Below are 19609 nucleotides of genomic sequence, written 5' to 3' on the forward strand. Positions count from 1 at the left end.
TATGTTGCGGCCTTGTGATATGTACGTATACAGGGTGGTTCGTATAAAGTGACCGATTTAATTATTAGTGAAATTTGAAGACACATGAAAAAAGAGTTTATACCGATATGTTCGGTACAAAGGGGGACACCATGTAACGGATACGATTATTTTATGAGTGGAGGCGTTGAGGACGTTTCAAAGTCACTTCTTTTTTTTAATGGGATGCTGTATTTTTTATCTTATAGGATAGTAGCCCTTTTTAATATAAATTCAATGATATATTACATAAAAACATTCAAGGTCAATCAAGGCCAAAAATACATGATAAAATAAAATTCAAATGTATGATCTGTATATCCGTCCGTCGTTCGCTTTGGCTCTCAGTATGTCTAGGTCTATGTTTATGAGCTGTGTTTTCTTTGGAAACTGCTATCATAATGTTATTATTACGAAGATTGTAAGGACAAGTGATGCTTACAAACGTTGCGAGTGCCAAAGCGAACGCAGCCTTAGTATGAGATTAGTCGTAGCACTGAACGTAATGGCTAATTACAATAATTCACAAATTGTAGACATTTTGATAACTTTTGGTGAATGTGGAAAAAATGCAGCTGAAACTGCAAGAGTATTAAATGAACGAGATCCAGATCGACATAGACATAGTGCCCGTTCAATATTACGGATTATATCACGAGCAAGACAATTCATCTGTGTCGTCGAGTTCAAGGTGAAAACTTTGAACATTTATTGTGAGGAACAGAAATACAGATCATACGTTTGAATTTTATTTTATCATGTATTTTTGGCCTTGATTGACCTCGAATGCTTTTATGTAATGTATCATTAAATTTATATTAAAAAGGGCTACTATCCTATAAAATAAAAAATACAGCATCCCATTAAAAAAAAGAAGTTGACTTTGAAACGTCCTCAACGCCTCCACTCATAAAATAATCGTAGCCGTTATATATGGTGTCCTCCTTTGTACTGAACATTTCGGTATAAACTCTTTTTTCATATGTCTTCAAATGTCACTAATAATTAAATCGGTCACTTCATACGAATCACCCTGTATAGACAAAAAAAGAGAGACTTAACAATGTGCATGACTTTAACTTTTTGTACAGACAGTCCGTCATCTACGTTCTTAATTGGAGACAGAAGTGTGATCATTTTACCTCTATATTCAGAGGGAAAGATATGTTGTCCTTTGCTCTAGGCGGATAAAAATCCAATTGCACCATGCCATTTTTATCTAACATACGCGTGATATTTGAATACGCAGATTGATTGTACGTGTATCCATATGCTATCAGCACAGGATTTTTCGTGTCCTGTACTGGCGATCCATCGTGATACGTCATTTTGATCTGTAAAGGATATACGTGATACAGTACACGTGGAAGGTCGGCATCGGTTCAACAAATCCATCTACTAAATGTTGTTTAAACGGGACATGCTTACAAAGGCAGTGTATTTTAGTCCCGGTTTGAAGTATTCGGATGACTTTATCAGTTCCATTGTGTATTTGTGTTTGTGAAGCGTTACTTGTACCGAGGTATTTTGTCTCCTGGTAGTTAATTCTTCCTCCACGACTGCGTCGATCATGATGGGTCTTTCATATTCATCCGTTAGTCTATATACACAGACATAGGCACATATATTAAAGAGAGAGAGAGAGAGCACAATAATTCCATTAAATATTCCTTTATGTTTTCAGATGCAAATCACTTGGGAATTGTCTTTGCATATAACATACATGTAAATAACACACAATGTAATATTACGTTGACTTTATATGTACCTCAATTCGGTCAGAATATCGAAATCGACTGTAATTTTCCCGTCAATTGGTACCACTTTTCTCACTGGTTGTTGGAATATCGGTTGGATAACGCCAGAGAAAATGTCTGGGTACGCTGTTATCGTAGCTTCTCCTTTTACTGGTTTCCCATAGGTGTATCTGAATTATGTGCACTTGGGATAGTATGAATAATTCTTTTACAAGATTGCTTACTTTACGATCTCTCTTACGAGGATTCGTTTACCTTGCATGAACAGTTGCCGCAACTTTTGACTCTTTGAACTGTACATGTTTCGGCGAATCGATTGTCACCTCGAAATTCGGCAAAACATATTCCGCGACTTCAAATTCCTTTTCAAATGTCTGATCACCCACGTTGGCAATAATCTTCCAAATACCTAGTACCGGTGACTGCGATAGCTCTAACTCACTGATAAAGATTCCGTGGGTAATTGACGGCCGAGTCCATTGTTTCACACGATTACCATCACCATCCTGCAGTCCATTTCTTAATTTTAATTCCGTTATATATACCCAGATAGCCAAGTCTGCCGAAAGCAGATGATGCTAACTATCTGCTATCAACTATTGCCAGCCAAAAGACAACAAATTTGATACAGAAGTTGTTAACGATTAATTCGACAAATTGGTGCCAGAAATGTAACAGAGCTTGCTCACAAATCTAAGAACAGATTGGCGGCAGAAACCGAGCAGAATCTGCAAACATGGCTTGAAATCGGATTGTCGACAGAAACCGAGCAAGATTTGCGCACGCGCAATCTAACGGCAGATTGGCAGCAGAAACCGAACAGGATCTGCAGCTTTTGACAGTATTCAAATTTACACGGCTATGAATACGTGTTTTCGCTGCGCACCGCTATGCGGTGCACGCGTCGAGTTCTTACTCGATGTTAAGATTTAGCCTAACAGTTATATAAGTTAATATACGCGCCTTGGCATGACAATATTAATTTTTCTGAACATTTTTGCACTCGCGGCACAGAGGCTCCCATGGACAGCGTCCACGTAGTTCACGCACGCCACAAGCAATCTGAAGTTCGAAAGCAAAATTCGGACTTCGGATTAGAATAAATTAACAATAAGAGAGAGATTATGCAACGAACTGTCAGAAAGACACATCAAGCCAAATGTACTTTAATTGAACAAACAAACAAATGCGTTCTTTTAACAATTTATAGTGTGTTAAAAGTAAACACATGCTTTAATATATCGTAAATATGAATGGCCAAAAGCTGCAGATTCTGTTCGGTTTCTGCCGTCAATCTGCCGTCAAATGTTAACAGATCCTGCTCGGTTTCTGCCGCCAATCTGCCGTCAGAGTCTGTTAGCAGGCTCTGTTGGCAGATCCCTATCCTAACGCGGACATAACGGATGCCAATTTGCTATCAACTTCTGCAGTAATCTGTTGCCAATCTGCTGGCAGATTGCACACATTTTGCTTACCCAGATAGCCAAGTCTGCGAAAAGCAAATGATGCTAACTATCTGCTATCAACTATTGCCAGCCAAAAGACAACAAATTTGATACAGAAGTTGTTAACGATTAATTCGACAAATTGGTGCCAGAAATGTAACAGAGCTTGCTCACAAATCTAAGAACAGATTGGCGGCAGAAACCGAGCAGAATCTGCAAACATGGCTTGAAGTCGGATTGTCGACAGAAACCGAGCAAGATTTGCGCACGCGCAATCTAACGGCAGATTGGCAGCAGAAACCGAACAGGATCTGCAGCTTTTGACAGTATTCAAATTTACACGGCTATGAATACGTGTTTTCGCTGCGCACCGCTATGCGGTGCACGCGTCGAGTTCTTACTCGATGTTAAGATTTAGCCTAACAGTTATATAAGTTAATATACGCGCCTTGGCATGACAATATTAATTTTTCTGAACATTTTTGCACTCGCGGCACAGAGGCTCCCATGGACAGCGTCCACGTAGTTCACGCACGCCACAAGCAATCTGAAGTTCGAAAGCAAAATTCGGACTTCGGATTAGAATAAATTAACAATAAGAGAGAGATTATGCAACGAACTGTCAGAAAGACACATCAAGCCAAATGTACTTTAATTGAACAAACAAACAAATGCGTTCTTTTAACAATTTATAGTGTGTTAAAAGTAAACACATGCTTTAATATATCGTAAATATGAATGGCCAAAAGCTGCAGATTCTGTTCGGTTTCTGCCGTCAATCTGCCGTCAAATGTTAACAGATCCTGCTCGGTTTCTGCCGCCAATCTGCCGTCAGAGTCTGTTAGCAGGCTCTGCTGGCAGATCCCTATCCTAACGCGGACATAACGGATGCCAATTTGCTATCAACTTCTGCAGTAATCTGTTGCCAATCTGCTGGCAGATTGCACACATTTTGCTTACCCAGATAGCCAAGTCTGCGAAAAGCAGATGATGCTAACTATCTGCTATCAACTATTGCCAGCCAAAAGACAACAAATTTGATACAGAAGTTGTTAACGATTAATTCGACAAATTGGTGCCAGAAATGTAACAGAGCTTGCTCACAAATCTAAGAACAGATTGGCGGCAGAAACCGAGCAGAATCTGCAAACATGGCTTGAAGTCAGATTGTCGACAGAAACCGAGCAAGATCTGCGCGCGCGCAATCTAACGGCAGATTGGCAGCAGAAACCGAACAGGATCTGCAGCTTTTGACAGTATTCAAATTTACACGGCTATGAATACGTGTTTTCGCTGCGCACCGCTATGCGGTGCACGCGTCGAGTTCTTACTCGATGTTAAGATTTAGCCTAACAGTTATATAAGTTAATATACGCGCCTTGGCATGACAATATTAATTTTTCTGAACATTTTTGCACTCGCGGCACAGAGGCTCCCATGGACAGCGTCCACGTAGTTCACGCACGCCACAAGCAATCTGAAGTTCGAAAGCAAAATTCGGACTTCGGATTAGAATAAATTAACAATAAGAGAGAGATTATGCAACGAACTGTCAGAAAGACACATCAAGCCAAATGTATTTTAATTGAACAAACAAACAAATGCGTTCTTTTAACAATTTATAGTGTGTTAAAAGTAAACACATGCTTTAATGTATCGTAAATATGAATGGCCGAAAGCTGCAGATTCTGTTCGGTTTCTGCCGTCAATCTGCCGTCAAATGTTAACAGATCCTGCTCGGTTTCTGCCGCCAATCTGCCGTCAGAGTCTGTTAGCAGGCTCTGCTGGCAGATCACTATCCTAACGCGGACATAACGGATGCCAATTTGCTATCAACTTCTGCAGTAATCTGTTGCCAATCTGCTGGCAGATTGCACACATTTTGCTTACCCAGATAGCCAAGTCTGCCGAAAGCAGATGATGCTAACTATCTGCTATCAACTATTGCCAGCCAAAAGACAACAAATTTGATACAGAAGTTGTTAACGATTAATTCGACAAATTGGTGCCAGAAATGTAACAGAGCTTGCTCATAAAACCTAAGAACAGATTGGCGGCAGAAACCGAGCAGAATCCGCAAACATGGCTCGAAGTCGGATTGGCAGCAGAAACCGAGCAAGATTTGCGCACGCGCAATCTAACGGCAGATTGGCAGCAGAAACCGAACAGGATCTGCAGCTTTTGACAGTATTCAAATTTACACGGCTATGAATACGTGTTTTCGCTGCGCACCGCTATGCGGTGCACGCGTCGAGTTCTTACTCGATGTTAAGATTTAGCCTAACAGTTATATAAGTTAATATACGCGCCTTGGCATGACAATATTAATTTTTCTGAACATTTTTGCACTCGCGGCACAGAGGCTCCCATGGACAGCGTCCACGTAGTTCACGCACGCCACAAGCAATCTGAAGTTCGAAAGCAAAATTCGGACTTCGGATTAGAATAAATTAACAATAAGAGAGAGATTATGCAACGAACTGTCAGAAAGACACATCAAGCCAAATGTACTTTAATTGAACAAACAAACAAATGCGTTCTTTTAACAATTTATAGTGTGTTAAAAGTAAACACATGCTTTAATATATCGTAAATATGAATGGCCAAAAGCTGCAGATTCTGTTCGGTTTCTGCCGTCAATCTGCCGTCAAATGTTAACAGATCCTGCTCGGTTTCTGCCGCCAATCTGCCGTCAGAGTCTGTTAGCAGGCTCTGCTGGCAGATCCCTATCCTAACGCGGACATAACGGATGCCAATTTGCTATCAACTTCTGCAGTAATCTGTTGCCAATCTGCTGGCAGATTGCACACATTTTGCTTACCCAGATAGCCAAGTCTGCGAAAAGCAAATGATGCTAACTATCTGCTATCAACTATTGCCAGCCAAAAGACAACAAATTTGATACAGAAGTTGTTAACGATTAATTCGACAAATTGGTGCCAGAAATGTAACAGAGCTTGCTCACAAATCTAAGAACAGATTGGCGGCAGAAACCGAGCAGAATCTGCAAACATGGCTTGAAGTCGGATTGTCGACAGAAACCGAGCAAGATTTGCGCACGCGCAATCTAACGGCAGATTGGCAGCAGAAACCGAACAGGATCTGCAGCTTTTGACAGTATTCAAATTTACACGGCTATGAATACGTGTTTTCGCTGCGCACCGCTATGCGGTGCACGCGTCGAGTTCTTACTCGATGTTAAGATTTAGCCTAACAGTTATATAAGTTAATATACGCGCCTTGGCATGACAATATTAATTTTTCTGAACATTTTTGCACTCGCGGCACAGAGGCTCCCATGGACAGCGTCCACGTAGTTCACGCACGCCACAAGCAATCTGAAGTTCGAAAGCAAAATTCGGACTTCGGATTAGAATAAATTAACAATAAGAGAGAGATTATGCAACGAACTGTCAGAAAGACACATCAAGCCAAATGTACTTTAATTGAACAAACAAACAAATGCGTTCTTTTAACAATTTATAGTGTGTTAAAAGTAAACACATGCTTTAATATATCGTAAATATGAATGGCCAAAAGCTGCAGATTCTGTTCGGTTTCTGCCGTCAATCTGCCGTCAAATGTTAACAGATCCTGCTCGGTTTCTGCCGCCAATCTGCCGTCAGAGTCTGTTAGCAGGCTCTGCTGGCAGATCACTATCCTAACGCGGACATAACGGATGCCAATTTGCTATCAACTTCTGCAGTAATCTGTTGCCAATCTGCTGGCAGATTGCACACATTTTGCTTACCCAGATAGCCAAGTCTGCGAAAAGCAAATGATGCTAACTATCTGCTATCAACTATTGCCAGCCAAAAGACAACAAATTTGATACAGAAGTTGTTAACGATTAATTCGACAAATTGGTGCCAGAAATGTAACAGAGCTTGCTCACAAATCTAAGAACAGATTGGCGGCAGAAACCGAGCAGAATCCGCAAACATGGCTCGAAGTCGGATTGGCAGCAGAAACCGAGCAAGATTTGCGCACGCGCAATCTAACGGCAGATTGGCAGCAGAAACCGAACAGGATCTGCAGCTTTTGACAGTATTCAAATTTACACGGCTATGAATACGTGTTTTCGCTGCGCACCGCTATGCGGTGCACGCGTCGAGTTCTTACTCGATGTTAAGATTTAGCCTAACAGTTATATAAGTTAATATACGCGCCTTGGCATGACAATATTAATTTTTCTGAACATTTTTGCACTCGCGGCACAGAGGCTCCCATGGACAGCGTCCACGTAGTTCACGCACGCCACAAGCAATCTGAAGTTCGAAAGCAAAATTCGGACTTCGGATTAGAATAAATTAACAATAAGAGAGAGATTATGCAACGAACTGTCAGAAAGACACATCAAGCCAAATGTACTTTAATTGAACAAACAAACAAATGCGTTCTTTTAACAATTTATAGTGTGTTAAAAGTAAACACATGCTTTAATATATCGTAAATATGAATGGCCAAAAGCTGCAGATTCTGTTCGGTTTCTGCCGTCAATCTGCCGTCAAATGTTAACAGATCCTGCTCGGTTTCTGCCGCCAATCTGCCGTCAGAGTCTGTTAGCAGGCTCTGCTGGCAGATCCCTATCCTAACGCGGACATAACGGATGCCAATTTGCTATCAACTTCTGCAGTAATCTGTTGCCAATCTGCTGGCAGATTGCACACATTTTGCTTACCCAGATAGCCAAGTCTGCGAAAAGCAGATGATGCTAACTATCTGCTATCAACTATTGCCAGCCAAAAGACAACAAATTTGATACAGAAGTTGTTAACGATTAATTCGACAAATTGGTGCCAGAAATGTAACAGAGCTTGCTCACAAATCTAAGAACAGATTGGCGGCAGAAACCGAGCAGAATCTGCAAACATGGCTTGAAGTCAGATTGTCGACAGAAACCGAGCAAGATCTGCGCGCGCGCAATCTAACGGCAGATTGGCAGCAGAAACCGAACAGGATCTGCAGCTTTTGACAGTATTCAAATTTACACGGCTATGAATACGTGTTTTCGCTGCGCACCGCTATGCGGTGCACGCGTCGAGTTCTTACTCGATGTTAAGATTTAGCCTAACAGTTATATAAGTTAATATACGCGCCTTGGCATGACAATATTAATTTTTCTGAACATTTTTGCACTCGCGGCACAGAGGCTCCCATGGACAGCGTCCACGTAGTTCACGCACGCCACAAGCAATCTGAAGTTCGAAAGCAAAATTCGGACTTCGGATTAGAATAAATTAACAATAAGAGAGAGATTATGCAACGAACTGTCAGAAAGACACATCAAGCCAAATGTATTTTAATTGAACAAACAAACAAATGCGTTCTTTTAACAATTTATAGTGTGTTAAAAGTAAACACATGCTTTAATGTATCGTAAATATGAATGGCCGAAAGCTGCAGATTCTGTTCGGTTTCTGCCGTCAATCTGCCGTCAAATGTTAACAGATCCTGCTCGGTTTCTGCCGCCAATCTGCCGTCAGAGTCTGTTAGCAGGCTCTGCTGGCAGATCACTATCCTAACGCGGACATAACGGATGCCAATTTGCTATCAACTTCTGCAGTAATCTGTTGCCAATCTGCTGGCAGATTGCACACATTTTGCTTACCCAGATAGCCAAGTCTGCCGAAAGCAGATGATGCTAACTATCTGCTATCAACTATTGCCAGCCAAAAGACAACAAATTTGATACAGAAGTTGTTAACGATTAATTCGACAAATTGGTGCCAGAAATGTAACAGAGCTTGCTCATAAAACCTAAGAACAGATTGGCGGCAGAAACCGAGCAGAATCCGCAAACATGGCTCGAAGTCGGATTGGCAGCAGAAACCGAGCAAGATTTGCGCACGCGCAATCTAACGGCAGATTGGCAGCAGAAACCGAACAGGATCTGCAGCTTTTGACAGTATTCAAATTTACACGGCTATGAATACGTGTTTTCGCTGCGCACCGCTATGCGGTGCACGCGTCGAGTTCTTACTCGATGTTAAGATTTAGCCTAACAGTTATATAAGTTAATATACGCGCCTTGGCATGACAATATTAATTTTTCTGAACATTTTTGCACTCGCGGCACAGAGGCTCCCATGGACAGCGTCCACGTAGTTCACGCACGCCACAAGCAATCTGAAGTTCGAAAGCAAAATTCGGACTTCGGATTAGAATAAATTAACAATAAGAGAGAGATTATGCAACGAACTGTCAGAAAGACACATCAAGCCAAATGTACTTTAATTGAACAAACAAACAAATGCGTTCTTTTAACAATTTATAGTGTGTTAAAAGTAAACACATGCTTTAATATATCGTAAATATGAATGGCCAAAAGCTGCAGATTCTGTTCGGTTTCTGCCGTCAATCTGCCGTCAAATGTTAACAGATCCTGCTCGGTTTCTGCCGCCAATCTGCCGTCAGAGTCTGTTAGCAGGCTCTGCTGGCAGATCCCTATCCTAACGCGGACATAACGGATGCCAATTTGCTATCAACTTCTGCAGTAATCTGTTGCCAATCTGCTGGCAGATTGCACACATTTTGCTTACCCAGATAGCCAAGTCTGCGAAAAGCAAATGATGCTAACTATCTGCTATCAACTATTGCCAGCCAAAAGACAACAAATTTGATACAGAAGTTGTTAACGATTAATTCGACAAATTGGTGCCAGAAATGTAACAGAGCTTGCTCACAAATCTAAGAACAGATTGGCGGCAGAAACCGAGCAGAATCTGCAAACATGGCTTGAAGTCGGATTGTCGACAGAAACCGAGCAAGATTTGCGCACGCGCAATCTAACGGCAGATTGGCAGCAGAAACCGAACAGGATCTGCAGCTTTTGACAGTATTCAAATTTACACGGCTATGAATACGTGTTTTCGCTGCGCACCGCTATGCGGTGCACGCGTCGAGTTCTTACTCGATGTTAAGATTTAGCCTAACAGTTATATAAGTTAATATACGCGCCTTGGCATGACAATATTAATTTTTCTGAACATTTTTGCACTCGCGGCACAGAGGCTCCCATGGACAGCGTCCACGTAGTTCACGCACGCCACAAGCAATCTGAAGTTCGAAAGCAAAATTCGGACTTCGGATTAGAATAAATTAACAATAAGAGAGAGATTATGCAACGAACTGTCAGAAAGACACATCAAGCCAAATGTACTTTAATTGAACAAACAAACAAATGCGTTCTTTTAACAATTTATAGTGTGTTAAAAGTAAACACATGCTTTAATATATCGTAAATATGAATGGCCAAAAGCTGCAGATTCTGTTCGGTTTCTGCCGTCAATCTGCCGTCAAATGTTAACAGATCCTGCTCGGTTTCTGCCGCCAATCTGCCGTCAGAGTCTGTTAGCAGGCTCTGCTGGCAGATCACTATCCTAACGCGGACATAACGGATGCCAATTTGCTATCAACTTCTGCAGTAATCTGTTGCCAATCTGCTGGCAGATTGCACACATTTTGCTTACCCAGATAGCCAAGTCTGCGAAAAGCAAATGATGCTAACTATCTGCTATCAACTATTGCCAGCCAAAAGACAACAAATTTGATACAGAAGTTGTTAACGATTAATTCGACAAATTGGTGCCAGAAATGTAACAGAGCTTGCTCACAAATCTAAGAACAGATTGGCGGCAGAAACCGAGCAGAATCCGCAAACATGGCTCGAAGTCGGATTGGCAGCAGAAACCGAGCAAGATTTGCGCACGCGCAATCTAACGGCAGATTGGCAGCAGAAACCGAACAGGATCTGCAGCTTTTGACAGTATTCAAATTTACACGGCTATGAATACGTGTTTTCGCTGCGCACCGCTATGCGGTGCACGCGTCGAGTTCTTACTCGATGTTAAGATTTAGCCTAACAGTTATATAAGTTAATATACGCGCCTTGGCATGACAATATTAATTTTTCTGAACATTTTTGCACTCGCGGCACAGAGGCTCCCATGGACAGCGTCCACGTAGTTCACGCACGCCACAAGCAATCTGAAGTTCGAAAGCAAAATTCGGACTTCGGATTAGAATAAATTAACAATAAGAGAGAGATTATGCAACGAACTGTCAGAAAGACACATCAAGCCAAATGTACTTTAATTGAACAAACAAACAAATGCGTTCTTTTAACAATTTATAGTGTGTTAAAAGTAAACACATGCTTTAATATATCGTAAATATGAATGGCCAAAAGCTGCAGATTCTGTTCGGTTTCTGCCGTCAATCTGCCGTCAAATGTTAACAGATCCTGCTCGGTTTCTGCCGCCAATCTGCCGTCAGAGTCTGTTAGCAGGCTCTGCTGGCAGATCCCTATCCTAACGCGGACATAACGGATGCCAATTTGCTATCAACTTCTGCAGTAATCTGTTGCCAATCTGCTGGCAGATTGCACACATTTTGCTTACCCAGATAGCCAAGTCTGCGAAAAGCAGATGATGCTAACTATCTGCTATCAACTATTGCCAGCCAAAAGACAACAAATTTGATACAGAAGTTGTTAACGATTAATTCGACAAATTGGTGCCAGAAATGTAACAGAGCTTGCTCACAAATCTAAGAACAGATTGGCGGCAGAAACCGAGCAGAATCTGCAAACATGGCTTGAAGTCAGATTGTCGACAGAAACCGAGCAAGATCTGCGCGCGCGCAATCTAACGGCAGATTGGCAGCAGAAACCGAACAGGATCTGCAGCTTTTGACAGTATTCAAATTTACACGGCTATGAATACGTGTTTTCGCTGCGCACCGCTATGCGGTGCACGCGTCGAGTTCTTACTCGATGTTAAGATTTAGCCTAACAGTTATATAAGTTAATATACGCGCCTTGGCATGACAATATTAATTTTTCTGAACATTTTTGCACTCGCGGCACAGAGGCTCCCATGGACAGCGTCCACGTAGTTCACGCACGCCACAAGCAATCTGAAGTTCGAAAGCAAAATTCGGACTTCGGATTAGAATAAATTAACAATAAGAGAGAGATTATGCAACGAACTGTCAGAAAGACACATCAAGCCAAATGTATTTTAATTGAACAAACAAACAAATGCGTTCTTTTAACAATTTATAGTGTGTTAAAAGTAAACACATGCTTTAATGTATCGTAAATATGAATGGCCGAAAGCTGCAGATTCTGTTCGGTTTCTGCCGTCAATCTGCCGTCAAATGTTAACAGATCCTGCTCGGTTTCTGCCGCCAATCTGCCGTCAGAGTCTGTTAGCAGGCTCTGCTGGCAGATCACTATCCTAACGCGGACATAACGGATGCCAATTTGCTATCAACTTCTGCAGTAATCTGTTGCCAATCTGCTGGCAGATTGCACACATTTTGCTTACCCAGATAGCCAAGTCTGCCGAAAGCAGATGATGCTAACTATCTGCTATCAACTATTGCCAGCCAAAAGACAACAAATTTGATACAGAAGTTGTTAACGATTAATTCGACAAATTGGTGCCAGAAATGTAACAGAGCTTGCTCATAAAACCTAAGAACAGATTGGCGGCAGAAACCGAGCAGAATCCTCAAACATGGCTCGAAGTCGGATTGGCAGCAGAAACCGAGCAAGATTTGCGCACGCGCAATCTAACGGCAGATTGGCAGCAGAAACCGAACAGGATCTGCAGCTTTTGACAGTATTCAAATTTACACGGCTATGAATACGTGTTTTCGCTGCGCACCGCTATGCGGTGCACGCGTCGAGTTCTTACTCGATGTTAAGATTTAGCCTAACAGTTATATAAGTTAATATACGCGCCTTGGCATGACAATATTAATTTTTCTGAACATTTTTGCACTCGCGGCACAGAGGCTCCCATGGACAGCGTCCACGTAGTTCACGCACGCCACAAGCAATCTGAAGTTCGAAAGCAAAATTCGGACTTCGGATTAGAATAAATTAACAATAAGAGAGAGATTATGCAACGAACTGTCAGAAAGACACATCAAGCCAAATGTACTTTAATTGAACAAACAAACAAATGCGTTCTTTTAACAATTTATAGTGTGTTAAAAGTAAACACATGCTTTAATATATCGTAAATATGAATGGCCGAAAGCTGCAGATTCTGTTCGGTTTCTGCCGTCAATCTGCCGTCAAATGTTAACAGATCCTGCTCGGTTTCTGCCGCCAATCTGCCGTCAGAGTCTGTTAGCAGGCTCTGCTGGCAGATCACTATCCTAACGCGGACATAACGGATGCCAATTTGCTATCAACTTCTGCAGTAATCTGTTGCCAATCTGCTGGCAGATTGCACACATTTTGCTTACTGGGTATATCCGCGTTTACAAAGTTCCAACACAAATTTCAAGTTTGATTACAGAAGGCCGTTAAAAATTAATAACTCGTAACTGTTTACAGATACCATTTAAGAGATACGCGCGAGAGAGAAAGATATATCTTTTTCTTTCCTTTAATATCAAGTAGAAACTTTAATAGTTTGTTGAAGATTATCTTTAGCAGAATATAATTCTTTGTTTGTAGAACAAAACCCTGCATCTTTGAAAATAAATGTTTTTGTTATACCATTCCATTATCAGAAGTGAGACAATGTTTTAGTCACACGTTACACTCAGTGATGATACTTACAACCATGTATACTTCCGCTGGTCCCACGATACTCGGTCTTAATCTCGAGTCCAATATTAAACATCGAAACATGACTTTGTGACCGGGCTTGTAAATTGCCCGATCGGTCTGGATGAAAACGGAATAGCTTTTATGAACGTACTCGATCTCTTTCGATTTAGAGAAATTGATACCCGACAAGCCGCGTGCAGCGAGTGTGTATTTCCCTGGTGTGGTTTCCCCAATCTAACATCGTATTAGAAAATTTATTAACATAAAGTATGTGACAAAATATATATATGTATTATTTTTCTATATAATAATTTCTCTTTTAATCAAAGAAAAACTATGACAAAATATATATATGTGTTATTTTTCTATATAATAATTTCTCTTTTAATCAAAGAAAAACTATCACTAATCACAGATCCAGACAGTCGTACATATATGTATACGTACGTCTAATTGTAAAATCTTAGTGGAATAAGGCTCGACGATTGCGGTCCGAGAAATGTTAAATATCCTTCCCGAATCGAGTGTTCCAGTCAATTCAACGTATATCGTTGACGGCGTCGATACGCCGGTGATACTTGCCGCTACATGATATTCTGAATCAGGACGTATCACTTTTGGCGCGATAATCGTGTAATACCTTGGGGGAACAGAGAATATTGTACAAACTGATGATGCCTAACGCGAACAATAAAGCTACAATTTTTATTGCTGCGACGTTGAAGCTTGTTTCAAACGAACTGTACTTGCCGACATTTGTTTGTATGAAATTCGTGGAAATTATTAATATCTCTATACTTACGGTTCTGCCGGTGCATTTGAAATGATTGCCGACAGCAGTAGAATGTGCAGCCACCGCCAGTCCATATTCTAAGAGAATTAAACGAGCAATTTGTGAACAATTTGCGTTTTCCCTTAAATTCTAATGAACCGCGAGATTGCGCAACTGACGACAATAAAAGTAATCATAAATCATTCTTCTTACGAATATATTACAGAAGTGAAAACGCGGAAGACAGCGCGGTAGACGCAGAGATGAGTACACAAATACCAGGAATGTTGCCAAACGTCACGAGTAATTAAATACAATTATATACGTAGGTGACACGCGCACAGGTGTCGGTATAACTCCGTCGTTGGGCAGTTCCCCTCTTTTGCGAAATCTTCCTCGTGGTGCCTCTCGATACCGGTTTTTTCCGGGAAATTATCGTTAATTTTCAACGAGTTGAACAATTACGAAGGGGAAAACCAACTCGACAAAATGACGCGAGAGAAGCTAAGAATTCCAGTAAAATCAAAGATTTCCCTCGTGTTTTATGCATTATTATACAATTAAATAGTTCTTGGAAAAACTTATTTTTATGTATACTGTCCTTTTATATTTTGCAAAAATGTGGGATGATTAAAATGCCACAGTAATTGGAACAACAAGATACGTATGCGTATCTAAAGTAACAATAATAAATCGAAAGCTTCGGCATCAAACTATATCCATGGGCGTCCGTAGGATTTTTTCCAGGGGGGGCATGATTTAAAATGTTACTTCCAGAATTAAAATACTTATAATTTAATGGAATTAATGGAAAAGATTAAAAATACTGGAATTTTCTTCAGAAAATCTAATGCTTAAAGAACTTATAAGCGAATCTACACATGGTAAAAACAGGCTTAGTTTATAGTATTTAGTATTCTTTGGGATCCTCTGTGAAATAGTTCGCTCTTTTAGTTTGTTTTAATATAATTCGTGGTACTTTAATCTCAACACCAATCGAGCAGCTAAATTTCTCGTATTCTGTGAAAATATTGTCAAATTTATCCCGTTTTTCATGAAGAATAGAGATTAAACGTTTTATATGATTTTGACATCCGAGCAAATTTATTTGTTTATTTGTAATAGTACAGAAATTGGTTCTAGTATTTCGGAATATTTTGATATTATAAATAGGCATAATAGAAATGTCGGTCTAATCGCGGAACAGTATAAACAACGAGCTTTTTGCTTACCACTAGTGGACCCTTCAGAAATTTCAAGCAATATATTGTTCTAATATTGTTCCGAAATGCTTTTTAAATCGACTAATAGATTTATGCTTCTCGGTCGACGTGCTCTAAACGTGCGTTGCGGCGACAATCTGCGATCTTTTTTCTTTATTTCAAGGAAAAATAAATTGCTAAATTGTTTGCTGATTCCAGGAGGGGGCAAATGCCCGGTCTTGCCCCCCCCCCCCCCCCCGCGGACGCCCATGACTATAACCATACTAAATTTCTCGTATTCTGTGAAAATATTGTCAAATTTATCCCGTTTTTCATGAAGAATAGAGATTAAACGTTTTATATGATTTTGACATCCGAGCAAATTTATTTGTTTATTTGGAATAGTACAGAAATTGGTTCTAGTATTTCGGAATATTTTGATATTATAAATAGGCATAATAGAAATGTCGGTCTAATCGCGGAACAGTATAAACAACGAGCTTTTTGCTTACCACTAGTGGACCCTTCAGAAATTTCAAGCAATATATTGTTCTAATATTGTTCCGAAATGCTTTTTAAATCGACTAATAGATTTATGCTTCTCGGTCGACGTGCTCTAAACGTGCGTTGCGGCGACAATCTGCGATCTTTTTTCTTTATTTCAAGGAAAAATAAATTGTTAAATTGTTTGCTGATTCCAGGAGGGGGCAAATGCCCGGTCTTGCCCCCCCCCTGCGGACGCCCATGACTATATCCATACTAAATTTCTCGTATTCTGTAAAAATATTGTCAAATTTATCCCGTTTTTCACGAAGAATAGAGATTAAACGTTTTATATGATTTTGACATCCGAGCAAATTTATTTGTTTATTTTGTAATAGTACAGAAATGGGTTCTAGTATTTCGGAATATTTTGACATTATAAATAGGCATAATAGAACTGTCGGTCTAATCGCGGAACAGTATAAACAACGAGCTTTTTGCTTACCACTAGTGGACCCTTCAGAAATTTCAAGCAATATATTGTTCTAATATTGTTCCGAAATGCTTTTTAAATCGACTAATAGATTTATGCTTCTCGGTCGACGTGCTCTAAACGTGCGTTGCGGCGACAATCTGCGATCTTTTTTCTTTATTTCAAGGAAAAATAAATTGCTAAATTGTTTGCTGATTCCAGGAGGGGGCAAATGCCCGGTCTTGCCCCCCCCCCCCGCGGACGCCCATGACTATATCCATACTAAATTTCTCGTATTCTGTGAAAATATTGTCAAATTTATCCCGTTTTTCATGAAGAATAGAGATTAAACGTTTTATATGATTTTGACATCCGAGCAAATTTATTTGTTTATTTGGAATAGTACAGAAATGGGTTCTAGTATTTCGGAATATTTTGACATTATAAATAGGCATAATAGAACTGTCGGTCTAATCGCGGAACAGTATAAACAACGAGCTTTTTGCTTACCACTAGTGGACCCTTCAGAAATTTCAAGCAATATATTGTTCTAATATTGTTCCGAAATGCTTTTTAAATCGACTAATAGATTTATGCTTCTCGGTCGACGTGCTCTAAACGTGCGTTGCGGCGACAATCTGCGATCTTTTTTCTTTATTTCAAGGAAAAATAAATTGCTAAATTGTTTGCTGATTCCAGGAGGGGGCAAATGCCCGGTCTTGCCCCCCCCCCCCCCCGCGGACGCCCATGACTATAACCATACTAAATTTCTCGTATTCTGTGAAAATATTGTCAAATTTATCCCGTTTTTCATGAAGAATAGAGATTAAACGTTTTATATGATTTTGACATCCGAGCAAATTTATTTGTTTATTTGTAATAGTACAGAAATTGGTTCTAGTATTTCGGAATATTTTGATATTATAAATAGGCATAATAGAAATGTCGGTCTAATCGCGGAACAGTATAAACAACGAGCTTTTTGCTTACCACTAGTGGACCCTTCAGAAATTTCAAGCAATATATTGTTCTAATATTGTTCCGAAATGCTTTTTAAATCGACTAATAGATTTATGCTTCTCGGTCGACGTGGTATAAACGTGCGTTGCGACGACAATCTGCGATCTTTTTTCTTTATTTCAAGGAAAAATAAATTGTTAAATTGTTTGCTGATTCCAGGAGGGGGCAAATGCCCGGTCTTGCCCCCCCCCCCCTGTGGACGCCCATGACTATATCCATACTAAATTTCTCTTCCGCATTCAACGTATTTGTTTATTATTGTTTATTATGGGGAAAAATGGAGCGAGCTATCAAATCTCGCCGATCTCTTGTGAATCAAACTAATTGTAAGCAGATTAATTCAGCAGCCATCAGTAAATACAAATGAATCTACGAGTCGTTGACTGGCTGCCAAAAGTATCGCAACCGCTACGACTTGAGACTTTCACCCGCGGAGATCCAGGGCAACCGTGAAAAACGACGATAAATCTCTCATCCGAAGACGCTGAGCGAGCGAGCGATATCGCCTTATCGGTAACATTATTCTCGAGAATCAAAAGGATTCATCTCTCTCTTTACGGGGCGACAAGTAGATCGCGTCATCGTGCAAAATAATTCATCCCGGTGACTCACCTGGTCACAGACGGAAGACGATATCTTCCTCCGCTACGGCAAAAATTGTAAATCGGACCGTCACTGCCGGATCGTCGCGACGAGCGTCGTCGTCGAGTCCCCAAGGGAACCAAGAGAGAGAAAAGGGACGCGGGAGAGGACGCTGATCGAGAAACTTGGACAACTAGAAGGTATTGTACCAGGAGGTATTTCGCGCCTGCTAACACCGCAACGGTTAAGCAAGTACTGACGGCCACTACCAATCATGGCTGCGAGAAACCGGGCAGTGCAGGTTTCCCTTCCGCCTCCACCGTCTCCACCACAGCGGACACATCTTTACCGTTAGGTAAAAATAACGCGATAACCACAGATCTGTCCTCACTTTGGACAGGTCCCTAATACGATTGGCGTGATGCTTGCTGATCCTGGGAGATGAACATTTCCTCGAAAAATAGAAAATGCGAGATTTAAAGGCGAGATTCCTGCGAAAAAGATTCAAAATAATCTCAAACGCTTTTACAGATTTTACATTATTTCTGCAATAGCGTCAGTGGATGCTCGTAACACTCGCTGAATCAGCGTAATCATGGAGACAACGATTAATTTCATGTTTCAAATGGAACGCAGTATTTCCCGTGCAATTGTACGCGGCCACGAAATCCACGAAAATGATTTGATGAATTGACGAAAAAGCGAGTTACGCTTACACGTCACATTTTTCAGATCAAGCTTCGTTATACTCCGTTCGTTACTTATTTGACTCAGTTATATCATCATCTTCAGTTTTGCGCGATGCGTGATTTTTATAAAAAAGCATACTGCGAGTAGAGTAGTTTTTTGCATGTGTATATAATATCAACGATGTACATAAATGTATAAATCTTTTATAACATAAAATAATATGCCATCCTTTGTCAGCAACGTCTGCCGCCTGTGGTGATTTTAATGCGTGTCCCAGTTGACGAGAGTGAACGAGGTTGTGTATTAATAACGTTCGCCTGGAGTAGGGATATGCTGAATCTTTTATGTGTTGATGATTTATCTTCAATAGCGGGAACGCTGTCAAATATTTCATGTACGACTAATGATCCACCTGCAAAACGCAATCAAATACTCGTTTATTTCTTATCGATTTTAAATCGTGACAACCAGTGATGGGAAGAAATTTTAAATTCTTTTTAAAATGTAACACATTCGGAGGAGGATTCTTTTGAATTGCATATAAATGAAAATGGATTTTTCACACAGTCTTCTATGGAACGACCAGTAAAAAGAC

At 40.5% G+C, this 19609-nt stretch overlaps 1 protein-coding gene across 2 annotated transcripts in view; it reads right to left on the bottom strand.

The window, feature by feature from the left end:
• Window positions 1-18526, bottom strand: part of LOC105282295 (CD109 antigen) — a 35291-nt gene extending 16765 nt beyond the window's left edge. Inside the window, exons 1-8 of one of the 2 annotated variants that reach the window (XM_011344172.3) lie at window positions 18355-18526; window positions 14596-14663; window positions 14241-14433; window positions 13803-14027; window positions 2031-2281; window positions 1787-1945; window positions 1447-1618; window positions 1161-1352 (exon numbers count right to left, since the gene is read on the bottom strand). In XM_011344172.3, the coding sequence (XP_011342474.2) occupies window positions 1161-1352; window positions 1447-1618; window positions 1787-1945; window positions 2031-2281; window positions 13803-14027; window positions 14241-14433; window positions 14596-14660 (1257 nt within the window). In that variant the 5' untranslated portion in view covers window positions 14661-14663; window positions 18355-18526. The remainder of the gene's footprint in view (window positions 1-1160; window positions 1353-1446; window positions 1619-1786; window positions 1946-2030; window positions 2282-13802; window positions 14028-14240; window positions 14434-14595; window positions 14664-18354) is intronic. The other variant, XM_026973348.1, reaches the window with a different exon arrangement.
• Between the last annotated feature and the right edge of the window lie 1083 nt (window positions 18527-19609).

Source organism: Ooceraea biroi, chromosome 10, assembly GCF_003672135.1.
Source record: "Ooceraea biroi isolate clonal line C1 chromosome 10, Obir_v5.4, whole genome shotgun sequence".
NCBI lineage: Eukaryota > Metazoa > Arthropoda > Insecta > Hymenoptera > Formicidae > Ooceraea > Ooceraea biroi.